General features: G+C 36.5%; 1 protein-coding gene across 2 annotated transcripts in view; it reads left to right on the top strand.

Moving 5' to 3' along the window:
- The window catches only part of WASF3 (WASP family member 3), a 50265-nt gene that overhangs the window by 19934 nt on the left and 5008 nt on the right, over positions 1-25323 (top strand). The window contains exons 2-7 of one of the 2 annotated variants that reach the window (XM_018071513.1): positions 3526-3668; positions 10756-10890; positions 14316-14469; positions 15336-15453; positions 21346-21521; positions 24184-24447. In XM_018071513.1, coding sequence (XP_017927002.1) covers positions 3536-3668; positions 10756-10890; positions 14316-14469; positions 15336-15453; positions 21346-21521; positions 24184-24447 — 980 coding nt within the window. In that variant the 5' untranslated portion in view covers positions 3526-3535. Of the gene's footprint in view, positions 1-3525; positions 3669-10755; positions 10891-14315; positions 14470-15335; positions 15454-21345; positions 21522-23343; positions 23511-24183; positions 24448-25323 lie in introns of both variants that reach the window. The other variant, XM_018071514.1, reaches the window with a different exon arrangement.

Raw genomic sequence — 25323 nt, forward strand, 5'->3', positions numbered from 1 at the left:
ATAAAGCTAAGGGAAGGAGGAGGAAAGGGGGATGTTTGCAGCGATGGTGTTTGTCTTCCTAAGTCACCATTATGCATGATGAGACCCTGCTGTCCTGGAGATGGCTGAATACCTGCCTGACTGTGGGAAGCAGTGAATTAATTCCTTGTTTTGCTTTGCTTGTGTGTGTGGCTTTTGCTTTCCCTTCATTCCAACCCATGAGTTTTCTATCTTTTTGATTCTCTCCCTGATCCAGCTGGTGGGGGAGTGAGTGAGCGACTGTGTGGGCCTTGGTTGCTGGCTGGGGTTAAGCCATGACAGAAGGGAAGTTACTAACCTCTGTGTTGTAAAATTGAATATAATTTGCTGAATCCCAGTGTGTTTAGTACAGTGACATCACAATGCATATCTTGTCTAGTAATAAACTGTGACTGAATGTGACTCGAAATAGGTGGAAGATGAATGTGGAAGGCAGTGGAACTGCCATTGCAAATTCTTGTTTTCTGCACCTAGTAACACAGTCTCCTCTGCCTGGCTGAGCCTCATGAAGACCCTGTAATTCAGTGTCTTTTGTCTTGATTTCTTTTTTTAAACTGTTGTTACATAGGTTTTGAAATAAATTTAACCTCATTTCTCATGAATTTTTCTTTACAAAAGATTAAGTTCATAGGTTGTATGTGGTGAAGAAAAGGGTGGTAGTGCTTTTTAGCGCAAGGGCACAAGCTTTTTACTTACAGGGTTAGTATCTGAATAGGTCTGTAAGTGCTTGATTCAGATAGGTAAAGATTTTAAATTAGAAGAAACTTATTGCAATTGCAGAGTTTTTTTTATTTTTCCTCTGATCAGGAACAGGTAATGGATTGCTTAATTTGTTGCATATATTTACTCATCAGTGTTCAGTTTACTTTGTGGAATTAAACCTCATACTGAAATGAGGTAGCTACATAGTAATTTAAATCATGTATTCAAATATGAAAGTTGTTTATTTCCCGCTACTGTCAGCCCAGCTGTGTGGTTTAGCCTACTTTGTAAAGAAATGTCTTGGGTTGGTCTTTCACCTCCCTTGGTAGCTCTTGAACCTACTGGACCATTTTGTAAAGAATTGATGGGAAAACGAAAAGCTCAAATAGTGGTTGTATGTTTTCTTCAAATTAGCTTTTATAGGCAAGGAAGAACATTATGTGGAGAAGGGACTTAAATTAGAGCTCCTGGTGAAAGGCATTCTGGTTGTGCTCAGTGTGGTACATGTTTTGAGAGGTAGCAAGCAATTAGCTGGGCACTGTGCAACCAACTTCCGACTGGGCCCAGGGTGTTGTGTGGGTTAGTGAGAAAAGGTGGGTGAACTGCAAAAGGTAGGAGTGGGGCCAGCTCTGAGAATGCTAGACAGAAAGCCATGGGGGAAACCAGGCTTTAGTCTGGTGGCCTTGTATAAAAATTTAAGTAAAATGGGTTAAAAAATGAGAGTATGAAAAATGTAGTAAAACATATTCCCAGTAATTCTCTTACAAAACTAAACCCCCACGAACCCCAAACTTAGTAGAAGGTTGCCTTGTTCTCCAGAGAGTTTTACTGATGAATTGCACGTCAATATTAGTTCAAAGAAAGATAATTTTTTGAGATGTCAAATCACCCTTCAGTATTTCAGGAATTCTATCGTCCTACTTGTAGGGAGTCTTTTACACCTTTAATTTATATGATGGTGTTGTTCATGTTACAGAGAAAGCAAAAATTTGTAGCTTGTGAGTTGAAATAATCCTGAGATTTGGAATTGGCTGCTTTAGTGCTAATTTATGCTCCTATTAATGTATTTCTTACTAATTATGCTTTATGTGAAATGTAAGAGTGAGAGAATTCCTCCTAGTGATTTTTATTTAGTTGCTACAGTGCACTAGCCTGTTTGCAGTGTGATGCTGCTAGATGTTGCTCTTCGGTAATAGTGACTTTCCAGTTTTGATCTATTTTTGTTCAAGTTCTGAAATGTGTTTTGAAATGTATTTTGAAATGTAGTATTTTGAAATGCATCTGTTTGTAGAGGAATACAAAATCACAAAAGAGAAAGTTTTTTGGTTTGTTTTTTTTTGTCAAATATAAAGTTGTTCCTCCCTTACCTCTGATGTATTGTTTAAAATTTAGCAAACTCAACTGGCCTTAAAATTCTGATGTACTCAAATAAACTGTCTCATATCAAGAGATGTAAAATATAATTCAACACTACTGCTTAGAAGTCATGACCTTTTTCCTTCCTGATCTGTTATGAAATAGTTTGCTTTTTGTTCATTGAAGTTATTAAGCTTTTAGAAATGTTTTTGAGAATAAGATATTTTAAACCTTTGAGGTGAAGTCATTACAAAAATTACTATGCAACATTTGAAAAGCAAGAAGATCTTTTTAATTTAGTAATGTGATTTTAATTAGAGAAATTGAAGCGCTACTTTAGTTGCTTTAGTTCAGTAAAAAAGAAATTTTCAATTGAGTCTTTTCCAAATGACCTTATGTCCTTGGTAACACTGTAACTTCTCATTCCATAAGATTTTGGTGCCATGTGGTCTTTAAACAGAATATTATTCATAGGAAGTACATGGGACATTGAGTTGTTGGTGTAAAAAAAAAAAAGAAGTCAAATTGACTCATAATTGTGTTAATGTCATTTTAAAGAAAACTGGTTTAGACATTTTTGTAGCATGTGCTTCCCTTTTTGGGGAATTCTGTCCCGCTTGGGCATCCTTGCTCTCAAAGCTGCTCTCTGCAGGATAATGTTTTCTGTGCCACTGTGCCCTTTTGTGATGCTTTCATATCTCTTTTTGTACTTGTCTTCCCCTTCCTAGTCTTTTTTTTCCAAGAAAGTTCTGACAACCTTAGTTATCTAGCATATATGTCGTTCTGCATCTGGCATGTTCCCAAAAGCTGTTCAGTGTGCCCATGCCCCATTCAGAGTGTCATTCAGCACCACCTGTGGAAGAGCAGCTTCTTCCTTGTGTTGCAGCTTCTTCCTTGTTCTCACTCAGCCTAATTTTGAGAGGCACTTGCCTTTATGTGTCAGATGAATTTATAATTTTTACTGAACACTGTCCGAGCGGGAATGGGTCAGGGTCTGACGTAGTCAGGGGGCTGTAATGCACAGTCAGTCTGTTGGTGGCCAGCTTGCCCAGGCAGCAAGCCAGCTTGCTCCAGACAGCGATCTTTCCTGCCACTCCTGTGGGGACTGCCAGTTTTTTATAAATGCAAATGTGCCCTGAAGTCCAGTAATTCTTGTACTGTAGCACAAGTCTGTGGGTACAGTAAATCTTACAGCAAGTCTAAGGCAAAAAACATTGATTATCCATATGGCCTGTATCCTCTGCTGATCTGCAGCGCTCTTGTCATGTTCTGGCTTGAGTGCACAACTCCAGTGCCTTGGTAGGAATTCCATAGGAAGGCTGAGGCAAGTGCATTAGAAGAAGAAAGGTGAGTATTTTTTGTAGAAAAAGCCTGAATGTGTGCTACACTGATTCATAGCTCTTAATTTCATTTTCGTAAATATCATACATATTTGTTTGTAAATTCCAGGTTGTGAGCCATGCCTTTGGTGAAAAGGAACATTGAACCGCGGCATCTCTGCCGAGGAGCTCTGCCAGAGGGAATTACAAGTGAACTGGAATGCGTAACAAATAGTACCCTTGCTGCTATCATACGCCAGCTAAGCAGCTTAAGTAAGTATCTGTAACTTCCTGCAAGTATTTGATTCCTGATGAAAAACTGAAGAGATGAAAGGCTTTAAGATGGCTTGTTTTAAATAGAAAAATTGCAATACAGGATATTACCACTAATGTATTGTAATAATATTCTATTTCATTGCTTTTATGTTATTATATATTTTGAAGTTTATTAAAGAAGAGAAAAACCCAACCCTCTCCTCCAGAAAAGCGTTCCAAAAACCAAACAAGCGAAAAAACACCATGGGGGAGGAGGTAACCAAAACAAACCCAAACCAACAAAATCCTACAGCATAGAAAATCAGAAAATTTTTCTAAGCCGAGAGAAATTAGTGCGAAAAACAAGACTAGCACTTGAGTTCTTCTTGCCTCTTGATTCTGAAAGATGAAACCAGCAAATGCTTCTGCTTCTTGGCATTAAATGACACATTTGACTGAAATTTTAGTTTTTCTAAATGTGCTTATATTTCTTAAGCCTTCTCTTTTATATATGTGTCCGGTGAATTCATATGAATGAAATTAAACACATTGAAAAAATGGCATTTGCTGAACAAGCCTGTAGGCTCCTGTTGAGGCAAGCTAGCATCAGCTCCATACAGAGGAGCCTACACACTACACCTGTCAGGTGACACCAGCACTAGCAATTCTAGAAGCATGACTGGAGTGTTTGCAGGATGAACAATATTTTTGATGAAAGAGAGAAGAGATTTTTTTTTTTTTTTTGGAGTGTGTTTAACAATCAGCAGCTGTTGTTTGTGCTAATAACTCTGGTTCTTGAAAAGAAATTACTGCTTCATCAGTTGCTTCAGTTTGTAAATGGAAGTGGTTGAAGAATATAAGAGTCTGCATGGAGCTTAGACTATGGGTGCCACTAAGTCTGGTGTTCAGTTTATGAGGATAGGCAAAAGCCTACGCTTAGGGAAAGAGAACAAGAAACGCAGCATTTCCTGTTTCCAGTAGTCAGTGATTTAGGGATTTTTCTGAGCTGGAGGTCCATCTGAATCATCCTATGTAACAAGCATTTGTAAAAGTATCATCTGTGGCATTACTTAGAGTTGTTGAAATAGGGATTGTGCTTTTTTCTTGTCTGATGACCTGTGACAGAATGTCCAATAGTAGAAGTTGATCTCTTTCTTTCTTTTGATACTTTCTTACTCTGATAAAATGAAAAATAATGAAAGGTGATTTCATCTTGTGTATTTCCATAAAAATTTGTGATTTTATTAATTCTTTATCGTGTTCTACTAGAGATAGCCTTTCCAGGTTGGAGTGTCTTGATCTGTTAGTACTCTTTTTGAATAGAAATTATTTTATATTGCTGATCATTGTTATTTCTGCTTTGGATATGTAAGTTAGGGTATGTTGTGGGTTTTATAAGGTGGAGTGTTGAGGACTTCAGATCATATTCAAAACAGACTTTTTCTGTTTTATCATGATTTCCCTAAGAATTTATACAATTTTGATTGTTGCTAAACAGTGTTATTTTCAGAGGAGTTTCCAAGTGATTCTCTGATCTTTCTTGAGCAGTAGCTGCCAATTTAGTGGCTCATGTTATTTATGGTTAATTGGTGTTTGCATTGTCATTGTTTCATTTACTGTTTTCTTAGGCAGTTTCTTGGTATTGACATCCGTACGTTTCAGAAAAGTGAGAAGAATGGCTACTGCTCTTAATTACATTAAAGGATACCTGATAAGACCTCATTTTGGTACTGCACAATGATTGCCCAAGTGTGGATAATACACTTGTCTCGCTTGCTAGGAATGTCCAGCTTTCATTTATCCAGATTTGATTTTGGGGCTCATGTGTCTGTTACATTGTGTGTTCAGATCCTCTTATGATTGTTGCTGAGGAACTGGCTACTTATATCCATATTCTGAAATTTTCCCTTACTGGATCTTTTGGGTCATCAGAAGTGTTTGTAGATAGCCCCTAAAGTTCTAATAGTGTTAAGTTAAAGATCTATGCATATAAATTATATGTTCTTTGTTTTAATAGATGAATACGTGGTATTTAATGAGTGAAAAGTACCACCAGCCTCATCCACAGTCATGTTTGCAGTTTTTTCTGCAGGCAGTGTTTGTTTTGCCTGTGTTTCAGGCCAAGTGGGAGCAAGGAAATGATCATAGAAAAAAGCTGTGCTGGAGCTGAAGCAGTATGTCCTGCTGACAGCATCAGAGCTTGTTGGTGTTCCCACAGCTTGAGGCATAGAGAGAGCAAGTACAGGTCTATCTCACAGTCACACTGTTTTTTTTAGTGTTGCACTGTGAGTTCAGTGTGGATTTTAAAAACTGGTAGGTCTGTGCTGTTGCATACAAATTTGGCTTACTTCTGCCTTTGCTCTTTTCAGGAGACATGAACAAGTTCCTATCCAATGGGAATGTGCTCTCAGGAGAGCTTTTTTTCTATTATGTTTTCAGATTAGGGTTCATTTCCAGCCAACTGGCTTGGAGCACAGACAGAGTGAGCAGCATTCTGTATGAAACTGTGCACTTTCGTATAAGGCAAAATGTTGTCTGGGGACTCACCTCCACTTGGGAGGAGAGAATCTACTGCTATAGGGAGGACTGGGAGCATTTGCAGCCTGTACCTGTAAGTACTGTGATGCTTTACCTACTAAACATAATCGCGGAGCAAAGACTTGAACGCTTCCACAAAATACTCCCATGCTTTTGGCAGTGGAGTTTGGGCTGATGACTGCAAGACTTCAGCCAGTGAAAAGGCTGCTTTCTGCAACAGGATCTCTTGCAGGATGATTTTGTTCCCGAGTTTTATGTATGTGTATATATGGGGAAAAAATAATAAATAGCATCTGATTGTTGTTGAGGATTAAATATTAAAACCTGTATGTCCTCCTTCATTGAACTTATCTTAATTAGAGTGCAGTCTGTACATTAACAATACTCACTGTGTTTCAAGTTGCATTACCACTTGAAATAATTCCTTTCTGTGAGTCTTGAAATATTTTGTATTTTTCATGTTTCTGACTTCTCTGGTCATTCAGATGGTACCTGTCAGGTTGAAATCTTACCTACATGGATATAAAGCATCTGAACATAGGTACAGAGCTACTTTCTTTGACCCATGTGCAAGTGATACCAAACGGTTTTTGCTGTACAACATAAAATGGAGGAAGTGTCATCTGCAGAGACTTGGAAGACTTTTTCTTTCACTCAGAGAACAATATCCACCAGCTTGCCTCCTAGTATTTTCTTGGGTAGATTGGCCATTGGCTCAGAGTTTCATTGGTTTTCTTGCAGACCTGAACACACTGCATCCAGCTTTGTGTCACTCTGCTCTTTACTACTGCTGAATCAGGCTGGATTGGAAAGTTAGCTTTTTTGCCATTTAGTGTCATGCTTAGAGGTACTGTGAGAAAGCAAATGAGAATCAAGACCTAGTCAGTAACAACCTACCACTTTTGCTTGTTTAAAAAAAGGAGAGGGGGAAAGCATGAGTCTGATGTTTCTGATTAATCCAGTTACAAATGGGTGGGTGGAATCACTGTCTTCTGCTGCATATTGTGATAAAATGAGCATATCCTGGATGAATTCCAGTTTGTGGAACAACACACAGTTCTATGGGACATTTCAGTCCTTACCTAGGACCCTGAGGAGAGCAGTAGTGCAGTGCTGGCTCCTTTTCGAGCAGCCTTAGTGTCATCTTTATTCCAGTGTCTGACAGAATCAGTTAGACTGGAAAAAACCTTTGAGATCGAGTCCAACCTGTGACCAAACACTGCCGTGTCAACTAGACCATGGCACTAAGTGCCACATCCAGTCTTTCCTTAAATGCCTCCAGACACCAGAATGCCAAGTGAAATTACCTTCTTGCTTTCATAATGCATGTTCATGGCATGAAAAATGGTAACCTTTCTAATGCACTCAAAGTCTTTCTCTTGAGTGTGTTGTCCCCAGTAATTGTGTTGTGGAGCAAGGAATGCAAAGGAAAGCTGTACTTTTCAGACTCAAATTATGTGAATGGAAACTAGATAGAGTAATAAACACATTGGGTTTCCAGTTTTCAGACAAGCCAGCATCATTGTTGAATTCCTTTTGTGGTACAGCACTGAGCATTTTGACTGTTGACAAAAGATACCTTTGGGGCAATGTGTTCAATGTGTTACTGCACACTTTTTTAATGCAGTATTTGAAAATTAGTTGTAATTCAGGTGATGTTTAGTCTCTGCTAGAGATGTTATATACTGGTGTGGCAAGATGATATTTCATGTAATTACTGTACAACTTGAATAGAGAGTATTATTTAAATTATTTGTGAAATACTGATCTGCAGAAATATCTCATAAAGCTTGGAAATTTATTTTGTGAGCAATGAAATATACAACTCTATGAAGACAACCTGTGAAAGTGCTACAAAGAGGTACTTTGGTTAATTGACATTAAAAACTATGGAAAGCAGGGATTTGCTGAGGCAGAATCATGACTAAATTTTCCTGAAACTACTTCAGTGGCTGGAGGGAGTCTTAGAAAGAAAGACTGCATAATTTCTTTGGTGAATTTTTAAATTATTATATACTTAATGTTTTTAAACCACTGCTTGTAGTACAGAAATCAACTCTTAAGTTAAAAGATACATGATTCTATTTCAGATAGGTTGGAGTTTTTTCCTGCTTGTTTCTGTTTAATCTAATTTAAAAGATGGTAACATAAAGTAATACTTCTCAAGTGTTTTCTATTTCTAAAATTTACTGCATCATGATAATCAGGACAGCATGTCTAATATTGCTTTACCATGTCACTGTTTTCACAGGTTGACACGGTGTCTTTCACATGTTTTAGGGTAACAAGTGTCGAAAAAAATTTAAATATTAACTGAAGTATGTTCCTACTTTGGTTTCTGAAAAAGAACTGATAAGCACCCATCTCCTTGACTTCTCTAGAGGTGATGTGTTTAATCCTAGAATGCAGCAGTCCTCCCTCAGCAGGCTGATTTCAATATATTAACATAAACTAACATCCATTAAAATTGATTGAGCTCTGAATACTGGTGGCTGGAGAATGTAATAACTGCTTTATTTAGCTGAAGAATTGAAAAGCTTATTTGTTCCGTAGCTTGGAATAACATCTTCATTTGGAGCAACTAAATCAAATGGGAATTATAATTGAATCTCAACTGGCTGCTGGGAAGCACTTAGAGAACACTTTTAGTGTGCAGGTGGTTGAGCACTGGCATAGGTAGTCCAGAGGAGTTGTGGAGCCTCTGTTCTTAGAAGTGTTCCAAACCCTGCTGGTCAGAGTCCTGGGCAACCTGCCCTGTCCAGTCGTGCTTTGAGCAGGGAAATGGGCTGGAAGATTTTCAACTTCAACTATGCTGTGGTTGTGTGACCTCTGTTTTTGGAGGGGGAGGAGGTTAGGAACGCGTAGACAGCACACCTTGTCTGTCCACCTTCCACTGGCACAGGAAGCAGAGTTTGGATACACCAGAATACCTAATGTTTTGGGTTAGTTATTGGCTGATTTTACGTTTAGTGAAGAAATCTATTCCTGGTGAAGCCCTTCATTTGAAGGCAATCACATTAATTTTTTTTTTCTGTAATTCACAAACAGCATTTTTGAACTTGTTTTAGTGTAGTTGCCATTCCCTTCCCCCCAAGGGGGAGAATGATCCAAGAAAGGGGCAGATCCTCTCATATTCCTAAGTGTGACTATATTTTTTTTTCCAATGATGTTCACAGGATGGGATCTTAATTGAAATTTTCATTATATTTGTACTTTTCTTTATGGAGTATTAAAGTTGGTTATAGGACCCAACTTAAAATGTCAATAATTGCTGTTCTTTTGGAAGCCACTGTCATTTAGCTGGTTAATACATATTCCATGTTGTTCCAAATATTAGACAAGGTTTCACTTTCCCCCTCCCTTCCATTTCTGCTCTTTGGACTCTTCTTGATGCAGGTCATAATTAATTCAGATGTAGGGTTTTAAAATGTATTTTTATTTAAAAAGCATGGTTAAATGCAAGAGGCAGGATTTTCCTTTCTGCAAGGAGAACTGATGGAGTGGAGATCTCTTGAGGGCTTTTGGCTACAGAAATTGTAGAGGGAGGATCTTAAAGGGAAGCAGCAGTATCTTGTAGGAGGGACTGTAGTTCAGTGAGGGCAATAAATTTAGGTGAAATAAATTTAGGTGAAAACTGAAATTTGTAGGGTAAGTTCTGGGGCAGGAGGTATTGGGGATCCGGAACCACTGATCCAGAATGGTGGAGAACTTTGGGTTGGGGCATGAAGACAATCAAACTGTAGATGAGGATACCTAGTACTTTGGGAGGTCTAGGAAAGGAATGGGCATGCACAACAATCTGTGGACCAAGGAGCATTGGGCTTGTCATAAGGCACCTCCTGTCCACTGTAGCACTTTTAGGTTAGGGCCTGAAGCTGCAGATCTGGACTGGACTATCCACTCTCATAGTGATGAAGAACATACAGCACCTGAAAGGGAGGACAAAAAGGTTGTAAACTCCACTTTTGTGGTGCATAAATTCCATTGTGACTGTAGGTAAATGTCAGTGCCATCTTTCTATCTCAAGTGACTCCCGGGACAGCAACATGTATGCAGTGAGCATTTGTAGAGGTAAGTGGGCTGCCCTGCAGGAGGATCCTGGTTTTCATCTGGTTTTGCTCAGCCTTCATTTTGATGTTGGCTTGTGCTTATAATTAAATCTTAATGACTATGGATTGCAAGATTTTAATTTCAAAATTTACTTCAGAAGCTTTTATGGACAGCAGTAAGTTTGGGCCTTTTCATCGCAAAGGCAGGTTTTAATGATCAGTTTTCTGACAATTGGCAGAATCCTGCATAAGGATTAAAATTTGCAAGTTTCTCTGTTTTTTTTTTTTTTTAAGTAGAAGACTAATCAGGGTGTCCAGGAGAATAGACTTCAGGCAGCATTTATAGTGTATTTTGAAATTTTTGTACAAATCTGTTGGCCAAAATTTTGCTGTATGACAAACTGTACTGTTATAGTCCTATAGCTGCTTTCTATTATAACTTCATGATATTGAAGCCTTTTGTCTTGTGTTTTGTAAGCCACTAGCAAAGGGATTTCCCTGTCTGTTTTCTTATGCAGGCAAACATGCTGAAGACATATTTGGTGAATTGTTTAATGAGGCCAACAGCTTTTACATCAGAGCAAATTCCCTTCAAGACAGAATTGATCGCCTTGCTGTCAAAGTTACCCAGCTGGATTCAACGGTAGAAGAGGGTAGGTAATTGCATGAAAGCATTGAGCCAGAAGTGATGTTGACAAGACCACAGTATTTAATTACACAACTATCTCTGTCTTTTCAAAGTAATCCTGTACCAATATTTTGTCTTGTTGTCTCAGTAAGCAAGCTGGGAAAAATCATGTTAGCAGAGCAAGAAAAAGTATTCCTCAGTCTTGTAACTGCTGTCATCAGTGTTACTTCAATAAGCCCCTGTAGTAACAGAGCCACTAAGTTGCCTTTTTCACAGGGAAAACTTTTAGTTTGTGAGTATAGTAAATCCAAAATGAGTTAAATCTAGTCCTTACTGGAAATAAGTCAGAATATTGGAAAAAGTTTGAGACAGTAGATCTGTTTATTTCAGGGTGGGGTAGTCACAAACTACATTAATAGTATCTGTTCTGTGGTCATCTAAGATCTCATAATACTCTTTATCTAAATAAGGCACTGTGTTTGCATCAACTAGGTGAAATTCTCCAATGGGTTCTAGTCACTAGAAATAGTATTTCCTTTAAAAATTGTAATAGCTGCACTCACATGTTTTGTCATTCACTTCATAAATACACAGTGAAAACAAAGGATTTAAGTAACATTATATTGTTTGAAATCACTTATTTGGGCAGGTAAAACATGTTTCTCTGTCTGTCTCTAAAAGCTGGAACATACATCTTTGCTTTCATGCTTCATGTCTGAGCCAGTCAGACATGTCATGTGCTCCCTGTTAGAAGATTCCTGACATTTAGTAAAAATGTACAAGCTTGTTACATCAGGATGATAGTGCAATATTTACTCAGTAGCAGTTAATGCCACTTGTGATATATTTAATGGTACTATTTATATGGTTTATATATGGTCCTTGCCATTTATATTTGTGTAGTTTATATATTTAATAATAGTGTTAGTGATAATAATAAATGTTATAGTTGGTATTTACTAATGTAATATTTAGTCTTCCATTTTAACTTGTTACTGTCTGAAAATTATTACATGTCTGAGCGTTTTATCTGATTTTGGAACATATTAATTGTTAGAGTATCACAGCTGATCCCAGATGCCCAGAGATGTTATGGATTCCCAGTCCCTGGAAATGTTCAAGGGCAGGTTGGATGGAGCTTTGAGCAGCCTGGTCCAGTGAAAGGTGTGCCTGCCCATGGCAGTGGGGTTGGAACTAGATCATCTTTAATGTCCCTTCCAACCCAAACCACTCTGTGATTCTTTGATACAAGCACCTTTATTTTAGGTGTCAACAGCTAGAGAGGAACATTAAGTTATTATGGAATCACTATTCAGCTTAGTTTTAAAGGCATGTTGTGATGGTAATATGAGCAAACTAGATGATATTTATATACTGTAATTGTTCTGTGCTGAGGTGGATGGTGTCAGTCTTCATGACTTTTAAGTCTACCATTTTTTGGAAACTCAGTCCTCATCAGGGGTTGTTTTTGCTCTTATTTCTTTTTTTTAATGTCTCATTTGTGTTATGCAATACTTTCTGGCTAGTTTCCAGAGTTTGGAGAATAATTAAAATCAATCTATTGGAAGGGGAGACTAGTGTATGGACTACAAGTTTAATCAGTGTTTATTTTAAATTGACAGCAGTTATTACTCTTGCATTGCTAATCATGTTTCAGATTAATAAGCTACATATACAAACTGTTGTCACTTTAATGTCAGTAGTAAATTTTATTAGCTATTTTGTAGAAGACGAAGTCTATAACAATTCATTGCACTGTCACTAATACTCAATATATTTCTGGATAGCTTAGGCATTTAAGTAAAATGTCAATTGCTAGATTTAGGTGCATCAGTGATTTCTTACATTCTTAGCTATAACTAACAGGTCATATATAAAAATAGAATATATATAATACTACAGTTGAAAAAAATTAAAGTAATTGAGGTTACGTTTTCAAAAGCATATGAATAACTTAGGCTAAAAAGCCCCAGAAGAAGGGGATTTTTACTCTCTTGAATGTCTTCCTCTAAACAAGAATATACCAGTTCAGATACATACATCTGAAAAAACTGCCTGAAATACCTTACCTTGTACTTATAGGCAGGTTTAAATAGAAAGTACTTTCAGAAATCGTTTTGATACTTCAGATGATGTGGATGGGGGAACAACTATTTGAAATGAAATATTCTGTTCTTAATTTTTTGCTATTGTAAAAGTTATGAAACAATCTAAGTGGTCTCAGAGTGAGAAGCAAGACCTCAGCACAGACATAAAAAATAGTTGAGTAGAGAAGTCTGAGTGGGACTTGGTTTCCATCATGGCAAAGGATAAAAGTGTCAGACTTCATGCCTCTCTGGTTTTTCAAGTCATCAGTATACTAAATTTTTGACCAATACTGTTCAATTACCATGTGAAATTTCTCACAGTTTATTCTTGAGACGCGATAAATTAGATGAATGGGCAAGAACTATCAGATGAAATGACAATGATAATAAAAACAGAAGAAGCCAGTGCATTTTGTTTGCACTACTGCTACAGCTTACACTCTTAGAAAACAGTTGCCTCAATTCAAGAAGTGGTTAATGCTGTTGTAGACAACTCAGTGAAGACTTCAGCATTCTGTTCAACTGCAGTCAAAAACCTGTATTTCAGGTTGCTTAAAAGTGGAGGATGATGTGGAGAGCTTACTGCCACTCTTAAATTGTGATTAGCATTAACTGGATCTTTTTAGCAATGGTCGCTTTATCTCATGGAAACTTGTATTCAGAGTGAAAGAAAGCCTTGCTAAAAATGACAGGAACAGTTAAAAGCAACTGAAATCTTTCACTTGAAAAGAAAGGATGAAAAGGCTAATATTGTTTTCCCCAGAACTGTGTATGTGAAAAGCTTAAATGGAAGTATGTAACTGGACTGTACAAAGAACATAATAGTTCTCTCCACAGAGACGTGACAAAAACTTACAGTCAAGGAGTGTTCAATTATATGGAAAAACTTTGGAGCTGAAGGATGGTTAGAGAGGTGGAACTCTTTCTCACAGGAAGTTGTTCCACTCATAATTTAATCATATGTAGAATGGGGTTGAATGTTTATGGATACCATGTGTAATTATAAAACATGCTGTGTCGGAGGAATACCAGACCTTGCATTTCAGTCTTGAAGCCAGGATAAAGCTTTAAAAAGGAAAAATCATTGGACGTCTGCATGTGACAGCATTCTTGCATCATATTCCAAGACACAGTCCATGGTCCCATTATTTTAAGTGTGGTTCTGGACCAAGTGGGACTTAAATCTGTTTTATTATGGCAGTTCTTACATGCCTTTGAGCTTAAATATCATGATTATCCACTAAAGAAAAATATTCTATATTTTGCAGAAAATATTTTATGTAGCTGCTGAGAAATGGATTTTTTTTTTTATCCACTTTTTTTCATTTCAGACCTGTGGTAAATGTAATTTTTTTTCTAACAGTATCCTTACAGGATATCAACATGAAAAAAGCATTCAAGAGCTCAACAATTCAAGATCAGCAGGTAGTTTCAAAGAACAGCATTCCAAACCCAGTGGCTGATATTTATAATCAGAGTGACAAACCACCACCTCTGAATATTCTTTCACCTTATAGGTAAGGAAATAGTCATTGATTACGTTCTTGTACTTTGCCCTTCATCTCCTACTTGTCTGCAGAGAATAATTACAGCAGAAGGGAGATGCTGTATTGATTATGGAGATCTGATTTTTCGGGGACTTTCCTGTTTATGGAAACAAAAATTGCTATTGCCACACTTAAAATCATAAGTTGTACCTAACAAAAATCATCATATTTCAACATAAATCTTACATGGCAGCACAGGATCAGAGAGCAAGGGCCATTGATTATATAGGAAGTGAAAATAAAATAAATAATATACTGAACTGATTTCTTTGGCGGCTTTATCCAGAAAGCTGGACTTGTTGCTTTTGCCTTCCCGCTGTTGTACACACACAGTCTGTACCTTTTCCTGGTTACTTACTGGTGAGTAGAAGAGCAACAAGTAGGACTACATTTGCTTTTTTCTTTTCCTGTTTCCTTTAAATTTATTGTTGTTCATGAAATGAGTGCAGTTTGTCTGCCTGAAGGGTTGTGGACAATGGGGTTTTACTGTGTTCTTCAGTTTTTGAGAGGTACTATGTTGTGAGGTGTCTGTATAAAACAGGCACTCAATCTGCTGTAAATTATTTGAATTTTTTTTAAGACTGATATATCAGAGCATTTGCAGTGTGTTTCATTTTTAAGAGCTTTTAATTGGAAGGTAAATTTGTTGGATCTATAATTGAAGGATGTTGTTTCTGCCACTCTTACAGATGATGGTGGTATTTGTTTATAGGCATCCAGTTAGTAAGAGTTGTTATTGATCAGCTTGAAGCTTGGATGACTGTCAAAGTAAAGTTTTGTGGGTTTAAAACATACTAATTCATGTATTCTTAGTTTTTCTTCTGCTGTGTTTCCAGGGATGATAAGAAAGATGGATTGAAGTTTTATACTGATCCTTCCTATTTTTTTGATCTTTGGAAAGAAAAAATGTTACAGGATACTGAAGATAAGCGAAAAGAAAAGAGGAGACAAAAGGTAAAAGCAGGAACATATAATAGCACATGTATGCATTGCAATTTTTTGTATGGCTGTCCAGGCATAAAAATTTCCAGGTCATACTTAGTTTCTGTGTATGGAAAGACTATTCTTCTTTATGTGTGGCTGTAGATTCACTTGGTTCCATTTTTATAGCTTATACTGTTTATTTTAAGAAGGCAGCAAATTGAATTTTAGGAGTACTGTGGTTAGTGAGCCTTTTTCCAGTATCTGCTTATTAGTACTAAGCAAAATGGCCTTGTTGTGCTTCAGAAAAAGACACTATGATGGGAGGGAGAAGGAATTTGAATTATAGTTTCCTTTATTTTCACAGTTCCTTATCTAGCAGCATCAACTCCGGTAGCAAAACAAGAACTTATCCAGAAATAAATAATTTTGTTGTTAGTAAGATGATAATATGCAACAAAATTATTCTGTGGTTCAGCAGCAAGAGAAGATTAATTTTAGGAGTAGTATTCTTTTTTTCCTCTAAGTTTGAAAACCAGCAAAAAAAGAAGCTTTTTCATAGAAAAGATTCTGATGCAATCAAGATTTTCTTAATAGATTTTAGTTGTGAATGGAGAAATGAGTTGCTATTCCTGCAGCTTCTTTGTGGTCAATATTTCTATCAAATTGGAGGGCTTTAAGGTTTTTGAAGATAATTCTGGGGGGGGAAAAAGTGAAAAAGGAAAATTTGAAGCAATGACTATTGCTAACACTACCTGGCAGAAGGTGCTTTTATAAATAGGTTCAATGAGAGATGAGGGATTTAAAATAAAAGGAATCTGAACAAGATATGCTGAGTGCTCAGAGGAAACAGAAGGAAGCCACTAAGTTTTCAGTACATGTGTGCATATATCCACATACATGTGTATGTGTGCATATGCATCATCCATCTTAGCATACCTATCTATACATGTCTGTATGTAAGCAGGTATCATTATATGTGTATAATCATGTATAATACATGTGTGTACAGAATGTCTAGTACATGAATATGCATGCTAATGTATATTTGTATATATACATCACACATGTAATACAACTGTGTATATATATGCCAGTATATATGGTACCTGCTTGTAGGGCATGACTGGGAAGCTTTGCTATTTCATTAGAATAAATTCTATTAATTCCTTCTTCCTTTTGCTGGACAAAACTTTCTGACTACAGAATTTTTAAACAAAACCTGAAGACTTGGTTTAACTAAAAGATTTAGTGAATTCATGGCTTTAAGAATCCTGGAGGAAATAAATAAAGTCTCCCTGTTATGATTATGAGTCAAAACATTTTATGTTTTGGCAGGTGTCTCAGTATTGAAATATTGCATAGAATTGAAAAAGCTGGGTAGGCATCTTCAATAGTTATATATAGCAAAGTATTAGAAAATATTCAGTTGGTTATTTGTGTGGTTGTATAGAAATGCAATTTCTATACAATGCAAGATTATATTCCCACTATATTCTCAGTATGATTAGTCATAGAGCTGATTGAAAGACTGGAATTAATTAAAGCAGCTCTCATTCTGTAGTTTAGTTGGTGGTTTTTTTTAGATTTCATTCAGTATTTCTTTATGAAAAATATATAGAGATAATAGCAGCCTTTCCTCCTACCTTTTTCCCTCAAGTTTAGATATTTTCACTAGGGAGGGGAAGAAAAAGAAACTATCAACTGCTAGCTTTTTCATTCTGATTTACTGTTAAAAAGGAAAAATACAAATGCTTTTGTAAAAAATTATAGTATTGCTTGAGTTTTTTTTTTATTCCTTTAGAAAGATTTCTACAAAACTATATTTATAAATTTGCTCTTAGACTTTATCTAAGGCAACACATCCCACTTATCTCCATCCATGGTATATCTTTTTTTGTAGATTTTAATTGTCCTATTACCATCTACAAACCAAATGTAAATGTGCTCAATTCCAATTGTGTAGGATTATAGCCATACATCACAGAAATATGCCTTGATAAATTCTAGCCGAAGTGTGTTTGATTTGATTAAATATATAACAAATCCAACAAAGAAGAAAGCAGCATAGATTTGAGTTTGCATGGATGGCATTTACTTCCTGATAGGCAGAAATCTCAGTTCTGGCTTTCCAGAAGCTGCTGTGCAAAGGAGCATTTCATCATCTGCACTCTGTAGAGAGCTAGAGGGTTTTGGTGAGATGTCTCACAGGCACACTTTGTTCCACAGGTCGCTGAATCAGCTGTCCTTTTTCTTTTGTTCTTGTTCTTATGATAGCAGTGACCAGGAATGAATCCAGAGGATTTATTAATAATCTGGTGGCTGAACTTGTATTTTGAATCTGTTAGGTGAGAATTCTTTACTCAATTCACGCTCCACAGAAGCACAAAATTTGAAAGTTGTTGAGAAACTGTGCAGGTGAAATAAATATATATTGTTTAGCAAATTACAAGCTAGACATCCAAATGCCATCCTACTCAGCTGACCAAATGTAGCCGGTTTTTAGCCTCAATTTTTCAGGTGCTCGGTGAAGTCTGAGAGTAGTCCTTGCACCCGAGAATCAGTTTTCCAATATTATTTTGGTAATTCGCTTTGATTACTTGAGCTGTTGCAGCCAGAGGTTTGTGAAGAGTTTAATTTTCCTGCCTTCAAATATCATGTTATTGTTTCTGTACTCAGTTTAATTGAAAAAATCTAAGAGGCTTCCTCAGATTTGGCTCCTTCAGGTGAAATTTTTTCTCTGAAAAAAACTGTAATTTAAGTTCTTTAAGTTTAAAATATGTCTAGGCTGGTCTTTTATGTTTGGTAGGTCTGTGGCTAAGACTTCAATGTAGTTTTGACTTTTGTATGTATCAATAATGTTCTGAGTTGAATGACTGTATTAGGGGCCAGTTGTTTACTCTTGATTTACCAAAGGAAAGTTGTATTAATTTGCTTTTTATTGTTCCACATTTTTTTTCTGAGACTAATTAGCTATTTAAACAAGTAAAAACCTTTAAATTTTGAAGGCTTGTATTTCAGAAATTGTTCTTGGTTACTTGTGTTTTGATAGGATCTTATAAATTTGCGGTCAGGAAAATACTCTGTGCTTGTGCTTCCAGTTTTTTGAAAGTATTGCAAATACTTGCTGATGGTGCTTTCTGTTACTAGCTCCAGTTCTTTATTAAGACGCTTGAAATATCACTTGCTAATTCTTGATGCAAATATCAAACTTTAAAATTAACTCAACAGTGTTTGAAGGCTCTAATATACTTGTGTTTGCTGAAATAATTTCCTGCCATCAGCTGAATGATGTACCTCTTTTCTGGCTTAACCTACAGCACCCACTTGTCTGCCACTGCTTCTATTTAAAGGAAATAACTCTTCTTAATATAACTTAACTTTCCTAATAAATATTTCTGACTGTAGTTATGTTGAAAGGCTTCAACTCCCCTAGAACTCTGTTGTCATTGCCCTGGGTACTAAAACTAGAGCTGTCCCCATTGTTTGTCACGGTAATGAAACTGCTACTGGAACAACTTAATACTACTGTTAGAGGTATATGTAGCTTTGTCAGCTGCTAGGAATAGGCCTGCCCTACTGTTTTGTAAGAAGTTAAAATGTTTGAGATGTATTTATATAATATTTAATCCAAAAATCAATACCAGTAGCGTTTAGTACTGCTTTAGAAAAAAGTATTCCAACATATTTATTCATTTGCACACTTACAGATGCTGGTCTGGAACAACCTATCCAACTCAAATTTGATCCAATAAAAACAAACTAAGCTTTGTGTTTATTTTATGTTGTTTACACATGCATATATACTTACCTTTTCATAAAAAAACCCCAGTGATCTCTTTAAAACCAAACTTTTAAATAGGCAATTATGTGTAAGCAGTCATGCAAGCATTCCTGATGGTACAGTAATTGTGTCAAAATTGTCTTCTGAGTAGCATCATAGATTGGTCAAAAGGTGGATATATACTTTGCAAGAAATACGCAGCTGTCACCCTTAGGTGAAGTTATTGTTCTGTAAGAAGAGAAAAACTAAGTGTTTTTGGTGAACCAAAAGACTTACTTGTACTTTCCTCTCAAATCTGGTGTGATTTAGTAAAAAATCTTAATAAATTTATCAGGATGAAACTCACAAATTAAAAAAAAAATTGCAGCAAATAATTGAAAAAGACAGGTGTAAACCCTTTAACAAATATATGTTCAACCACAGCAATAAGCAAAACTTTGTATATTTAAATTAAAGTATGAATGAATCTGTCTCCTTTCTGCTCCAAATCCTGTACTAGGAGAATTTGATGTGAAAAAGTGGTACTAAACATAACCTGGATAAAATAAGTGTGTGATTCTAAAAAGTTTGTGGAGGAAAAAGATTTTAGGGGAATTAATTAAAAACCAAGATGATGATCTTTACTTAACATGAATCAGACCAAAAATCTGCCTACTGCAGGGGATGAGCAAGTGTTGTTGTAACTTTTAGATGTTGAACTTTAAAAAGACTTTTCTCCATCATTATTAATGTTGGCAGGATCAGCAGGACCCTCATGCAGACATGCATGAATGAAGAAGAGATCCAAATCAAGGGCAATTAATCTATTTGATAGTTTTTTGTTAGTTATGTAATGTTAAATACATTATTTCAGAATTATTTCCTCAGTGCTGTTTGACAGTTGGAGTAAAACCTGTGTGCATCTGCGGTGTACTTTTTGTTGAGCTAGCTTTCTGACTATCACCCCTTACTTGGGAAGTGTCGATTCCACAATAAAGGCTTACATTTATTGTTTGGTCAATGTTTGACCAAACTCTTCTGTCAATACAATTGATTATGACTGCATTCTCAGGATAGCAATATAATTATTTCCTGAGAAACTATTTTTCTAGCAGCCAAAACCGTAATACCAACTTACTAATAGATAAAACATGTTTAAACTTTTTATGAATTAGTATTCTACGATGTGGGATCTAGAGCTGATTAAAAAAACATCTAGGGCCTTCATAAATACTGAAAAAAGGAGTAGCACATAAGCACCTTCTCAGTTTGGATTGAACAAACTTGTTCCTTTTTTTATTGAAGCACCAATTTGGTTTTTATATTCATATTGATTAGTCAGAAGTAAGTGAGGACAACATTTTGGAGGTCTCAAAGCATTGAGTCCCGATATTAGGAGATCTTATTATCAGTAAGATAAAGATGAATAAATAAGATAAATACTGACATTGGTTGAGCCTGATATAATGCTGAAAGATTTCAATAACTAAGCTGACTGATCTGTCATGAAGCTATCATGCTGTAATATATTGCTGGCCTGAATAGCAGAGAGAATCAGTGTAATTCATTTTTATATAAGATAGTGGGAGACAATGATGAGGAAACACTAGGAAGAATTATGGTAGTTAATCAGATCTAAGAAGGGAGAGGAAGTTTAAACAAAGAAAAATCCTTTCACATAGACTACGGAATAGGAGAAGGTGTCCAGTTTCTCCATACTTCCCCAGGCCCTGGTGACTGTGACCGTAACAAAGAGCCAGAGTAGCCCTTAGCATATTTAACATATTCTCAGAAGTCTGATATGCAGGAGGTGAAAATAAGAAGTGCTTCAGGATTTATAGAAATAAAAGACATGATGTCAGAAGAAGTTAAACTTTCTTGCTTTTAAAATCAGTCACATTTCTGTATTGGGAAACAAGTAGGTTGGTGTCGCTGTAGCACGTGCATCCTACAGAAGAAGGACAAATCAGCAGTCTTGCTACTAATGAGGTTCATAGCATAAGGAGATATTCTCATTTTCAGTGCAGGGAAATTTTATGAAGACTTGGCTTCGTCTGTAAATCTGGTCTTGTTTTCATGCAATCTAACTGCATTTTAACCAGCTTTTTTCCTTTCCTTTTTTTCTCTCTTTGCATGCTTTATTTCTTTTGTTTGAATATTAGGAGCAAAAACGTATAGATGGCACCACCCGTGAGGTGAAAAAGGTTAGAAAAGCCAGGAACAGACGCCAGGAGTGGAATATGATGGCATATGACAAAGAGCTTAGACCTGACAACAGGTTGTCTCAAAGTGTGTACCATGGAGCATCTTCCGAGGGATCACTGTCCCCAGATACTAGGTCTGTTTACAGCAAAGCTGTTTGTTATACCACAGTTGTATGTTCAGAAATACTGAGTGGAGTCAGGTGTTTGTACAGGATGGGAATAGTTAGACAAAACATACAATGCATGTTTTTAAAAGTTCTTTTCAAAATTATCTTAAAGCATAAATAACGTAACAAATTCTGTAATGATTTTTTTTCTTCCTCAGCTTCACAGGAGTGTTTTGCCAGCATAATGTTATGCACTGCAGTGAAAGAAGTGTTTGCCACATGCTTTATATTTGGTCTTGAGTAGCTGTAGTTAAAAAAGCATTTAAGTCTGCCTCTAGTAGATAATGTCAGTACCTCTTTCTTAGTGTCTAGTTTGTTTTGTGCACTGCTGATAGCTTAATAAATATTTTTTCTGGGATCTATTCAGTTCAGCATACTTTTGCCTCCAACAGAATGCTTTAATGGGAGAAGAGTTCAGCTTTATTGATGTTATATTAGTCTAAAGAGCAAGCTACAAAACCAGATGCAGTGTTACTGCTTGAAATACAGAAATCTCTGCTTAGAGACACCCAGCAGAATTCATCTTCATTGACTGAGATTCCCTTTGAGCTCAGTGGGAGGTACCTTTTCTAGGTGTGCATGGAAATCTGAGTTTTTTCACTAAAAAAACTCAGGACTCTCACCAGAGTATTTTCCCACTTATTTTGTTTCCTCTGTCTGTTGTGATTAAGTGCTAGCAGTAAAGTTAGAAAGAAATAGAGTCCACTGGAAAAAGCCTGTAACAATTTAATGTTTAAATTGTTGAATGTCTAGGTTGAGGAAGCAGCTACCACTACAAAAGTGTGGGCTGATACCTTTAGTCCACTGTCCAGTGGAGACTAATTAAAACAAAATCTGCTTAGGACTTGGCAGATATAGTGTTGTGGTCTTTGTGAAGAGTAATCAACTTGTAATTGAAATATGAAATTTAAAATAACATTGGTATTGCTGTTTTAATAATGGATTCAGAATCCCTCTCTGTCTAAAAGCCTTTGTCTTTTTTTTTTTTTTACAGTTTCTAATGCAAAAACCTTGTTGTCTCCTGTTAGTCTTAATGAAACATTGCAGACTGACAATACTTTCCATAGGTTGATCTAGTAAAAGATGTGAATTTTTTTCATCAGGAGTTCTGTTTCACACATTTTATATGTTTTTTTTTTTTAGCCTTAACACCTTGCTTCCAGGATTCCCAAGTTTAAATCAGGATCGTATTGAAGTGATTTGTTTTTTATTTTCCAGCAGTGTCAATATGTATTTGACTGTTTGCAAATATCTATAGTACTTGCCATGTGTAGGATATTTTTAAGCGGAAATTGTAGGATGCATCTCTATGTTGCATTTAGATGTTGTGGTATGACAGCTATCTTGTACATATATAAACATTTCAGATTTTTTCAATTTATGGAGTTCTTTACATTTCAGTGAATCTAGTATCAGACATGGAATCCTGAAATCTGTTTTATATGCATGAAGGGTTAATTTGGGGAATGGTAGTGAGGTGGAGAGAAGGTTTTCTGTTTTTTCATCTCGGAGTAGTCTTAAGCTATAAAAAACCCCATACATGTAGAAATAAGTACTGATGCCAGAAACATTCTTATGCTGACAGCAACTGCATGAGCAGTGTTGTGTAAGTAAGGTCCCGAAGAAGTGTATTTGGTTATTTTGTCGTTCTGTTTCTAATGCCAAACTGAAAAAAAATCTCTCATGTCTTCTCATTTGCTAACTGTAAGACTTACACATTGAATGTTGACATCCAAATGTTTCCACTGTGGCCATTTACCATGTATTTGTTATACTTATTGTACTTTAGAGAGAGAAACACAAGCTGAATCCAAACAGAAACCAGCAAATTAATGTGAGAAAAGTAAGAACAAGAAAAGAAGAGTGGGAGAGAAGGAAAATGGGCATTGAGTTCATGAGTGACGCAAAGAAAATGGAACAGGCAGGAAGCATGAAAGAGGACAAAATGCCCAAAGGGTTTGTTATTTCATTTTACTCAAAGCCCTGGCTTTTTGTTGCTTACCTTGCTTCCAGTCTTATAGATAAGTGCATCAGTTTACTGTGCTCACTAAAAGCCAGGCTGCACCATTGTTCATTACTAAACCAACTATTTACAGTAATGGGACGAAGAGATCCTTTTGCTCCCTCTCTTGGGCTTATTTGACAGAGCATCCTAGACTTTGTATCTTTATGAACTCTCTGCTCAACTAATATTTACATTTCCCAGTTTCTCTAAACCTTTCCAACAAAATTAATTGTGCAAACAAGAGAAAAAACATCTTCTAACTTTTGAAATTTGGGTTTCTCTGCACTGGTAAAATATATTTTTCTGCATAATTGCAAATGCTTGTAGTCTTGCTTTCCTTTTTCTGCTGCCATTGTTAACTTGAGGCAGGTCTGGTAAGTATAATCACTTCAAACAACAGACTGTCAGAATCATTGACAAAAACAATACGCTTCCTTCTGGCTACTAAAGTTCTTGTGCTTTCTATGGACTTAAAATGGAGTGGTGTTTGATAATCAGAGTCCTGTTCCAGCAAGAAAAATAATGCTGATTGCATTCCTTTTAGTTTTTTTTCTCAGTTATTTAGATAATGCCCTGTTACTCTCACATAATCTGTTTTTCTGCATCCATTTACTTTAATTTTAGGTCCCATGCATCTGATGTTACAGATTATTCTTATCCTGCTACTCCGAATCATTCCCTCCATCAGCAGATAGCAATGCCTTCATATGGAGCAGGAGATGGTCCACAGTACATGGCAGCATCCCAAAGCCATGAGCATGAATACAGACCACCTTCCACCACTGTACGACATGCTACTTTAAACAGACCTCAGCAACCACCTCCACCTCCACCCCAGCCTTCAGATGGCCAGCATAGCTCAGTACCTGTGGTACCAGCAGAATATGGGTAAATCTCCTGATTTATTCTAGTGGATTCTGGACAAAACTAGAGGGATGCATGTTTTGCATAACCATCATAATGTGTAACGTATCACACAAAAAGATCCCAAATACATTAGCTACCTCCTTGGGCAGGACAGAAAAAATCGGTATAATTTCTATGTGTGAACTGAATTTAAATGAAATAGTGAAAGCAAAAATAATGAACTGCGTATTGAATGTGGTGAAATCAATATGCTTGTAAAATATTAAGGGTTCCTAATACAGTATTAAAAAGGGGATAATTTTTCTTTAAAGTGGAAAATAGTTACAACATAATTTGATTAATACTTTAAACTTCAGGAAATGCATAGAAAAAGTATTGCTCACTGTGATTAATGTGGAGTCTGTTGCATCCCTGAAATGACTTTTTAAAGGAGCTTAGGCTAGAACAGGAAGGGCTCTCCTCAGACATAGTCGAATTCCCTACTGCTGCAGGACAAATGCCACTCCATAATTCAAGACAGGAATTTATCAAACTCCTGTGTAGGTATTTTGCCTGAATGCATTCTGAAGGAAGGCTTGCTCCAGAGTACTGGCTCTTCAATAGCAAGAAAACATCTGTTTTCTAACCAGTCTGTGTCTCTTCTTTAGTGTAATTACCTTAAACTTTCAAGCTGTAACCCCAAGGAAGTTGTAGTCATTCTTGCCTTTGTCGTTCTAAACTGGGCAAGCCAAGGATGGTCAGCCTTGCTTGATGCATCCTGGGATAGCATTTGCCTGATTCATGATAGTATCATGTTGCAGATGACTCAGTTATGAGTGACTGCTTCAACCTGCCCTTTCTCTGTTATTTCCAGTGTATAACACATTATTGTGCTTAGTCCTCAGGTCCATGACCGTT

This window comes from Manacus vitellinus, unplaced genomic scaffold (assembly GCF_001715985.3).
Source record: "Manacus vitellinus isolate BGI_N305 unplaced genomic scaffold, ASM171598v3 scaffold_2_pilon, whole genome shotgun sequence".
Lineage (NCBI taxonomy): Eukaryota > Metazoa > Chordata > Aves > Passeriformes > Pipridae > Manacus > Manacus vitellinus.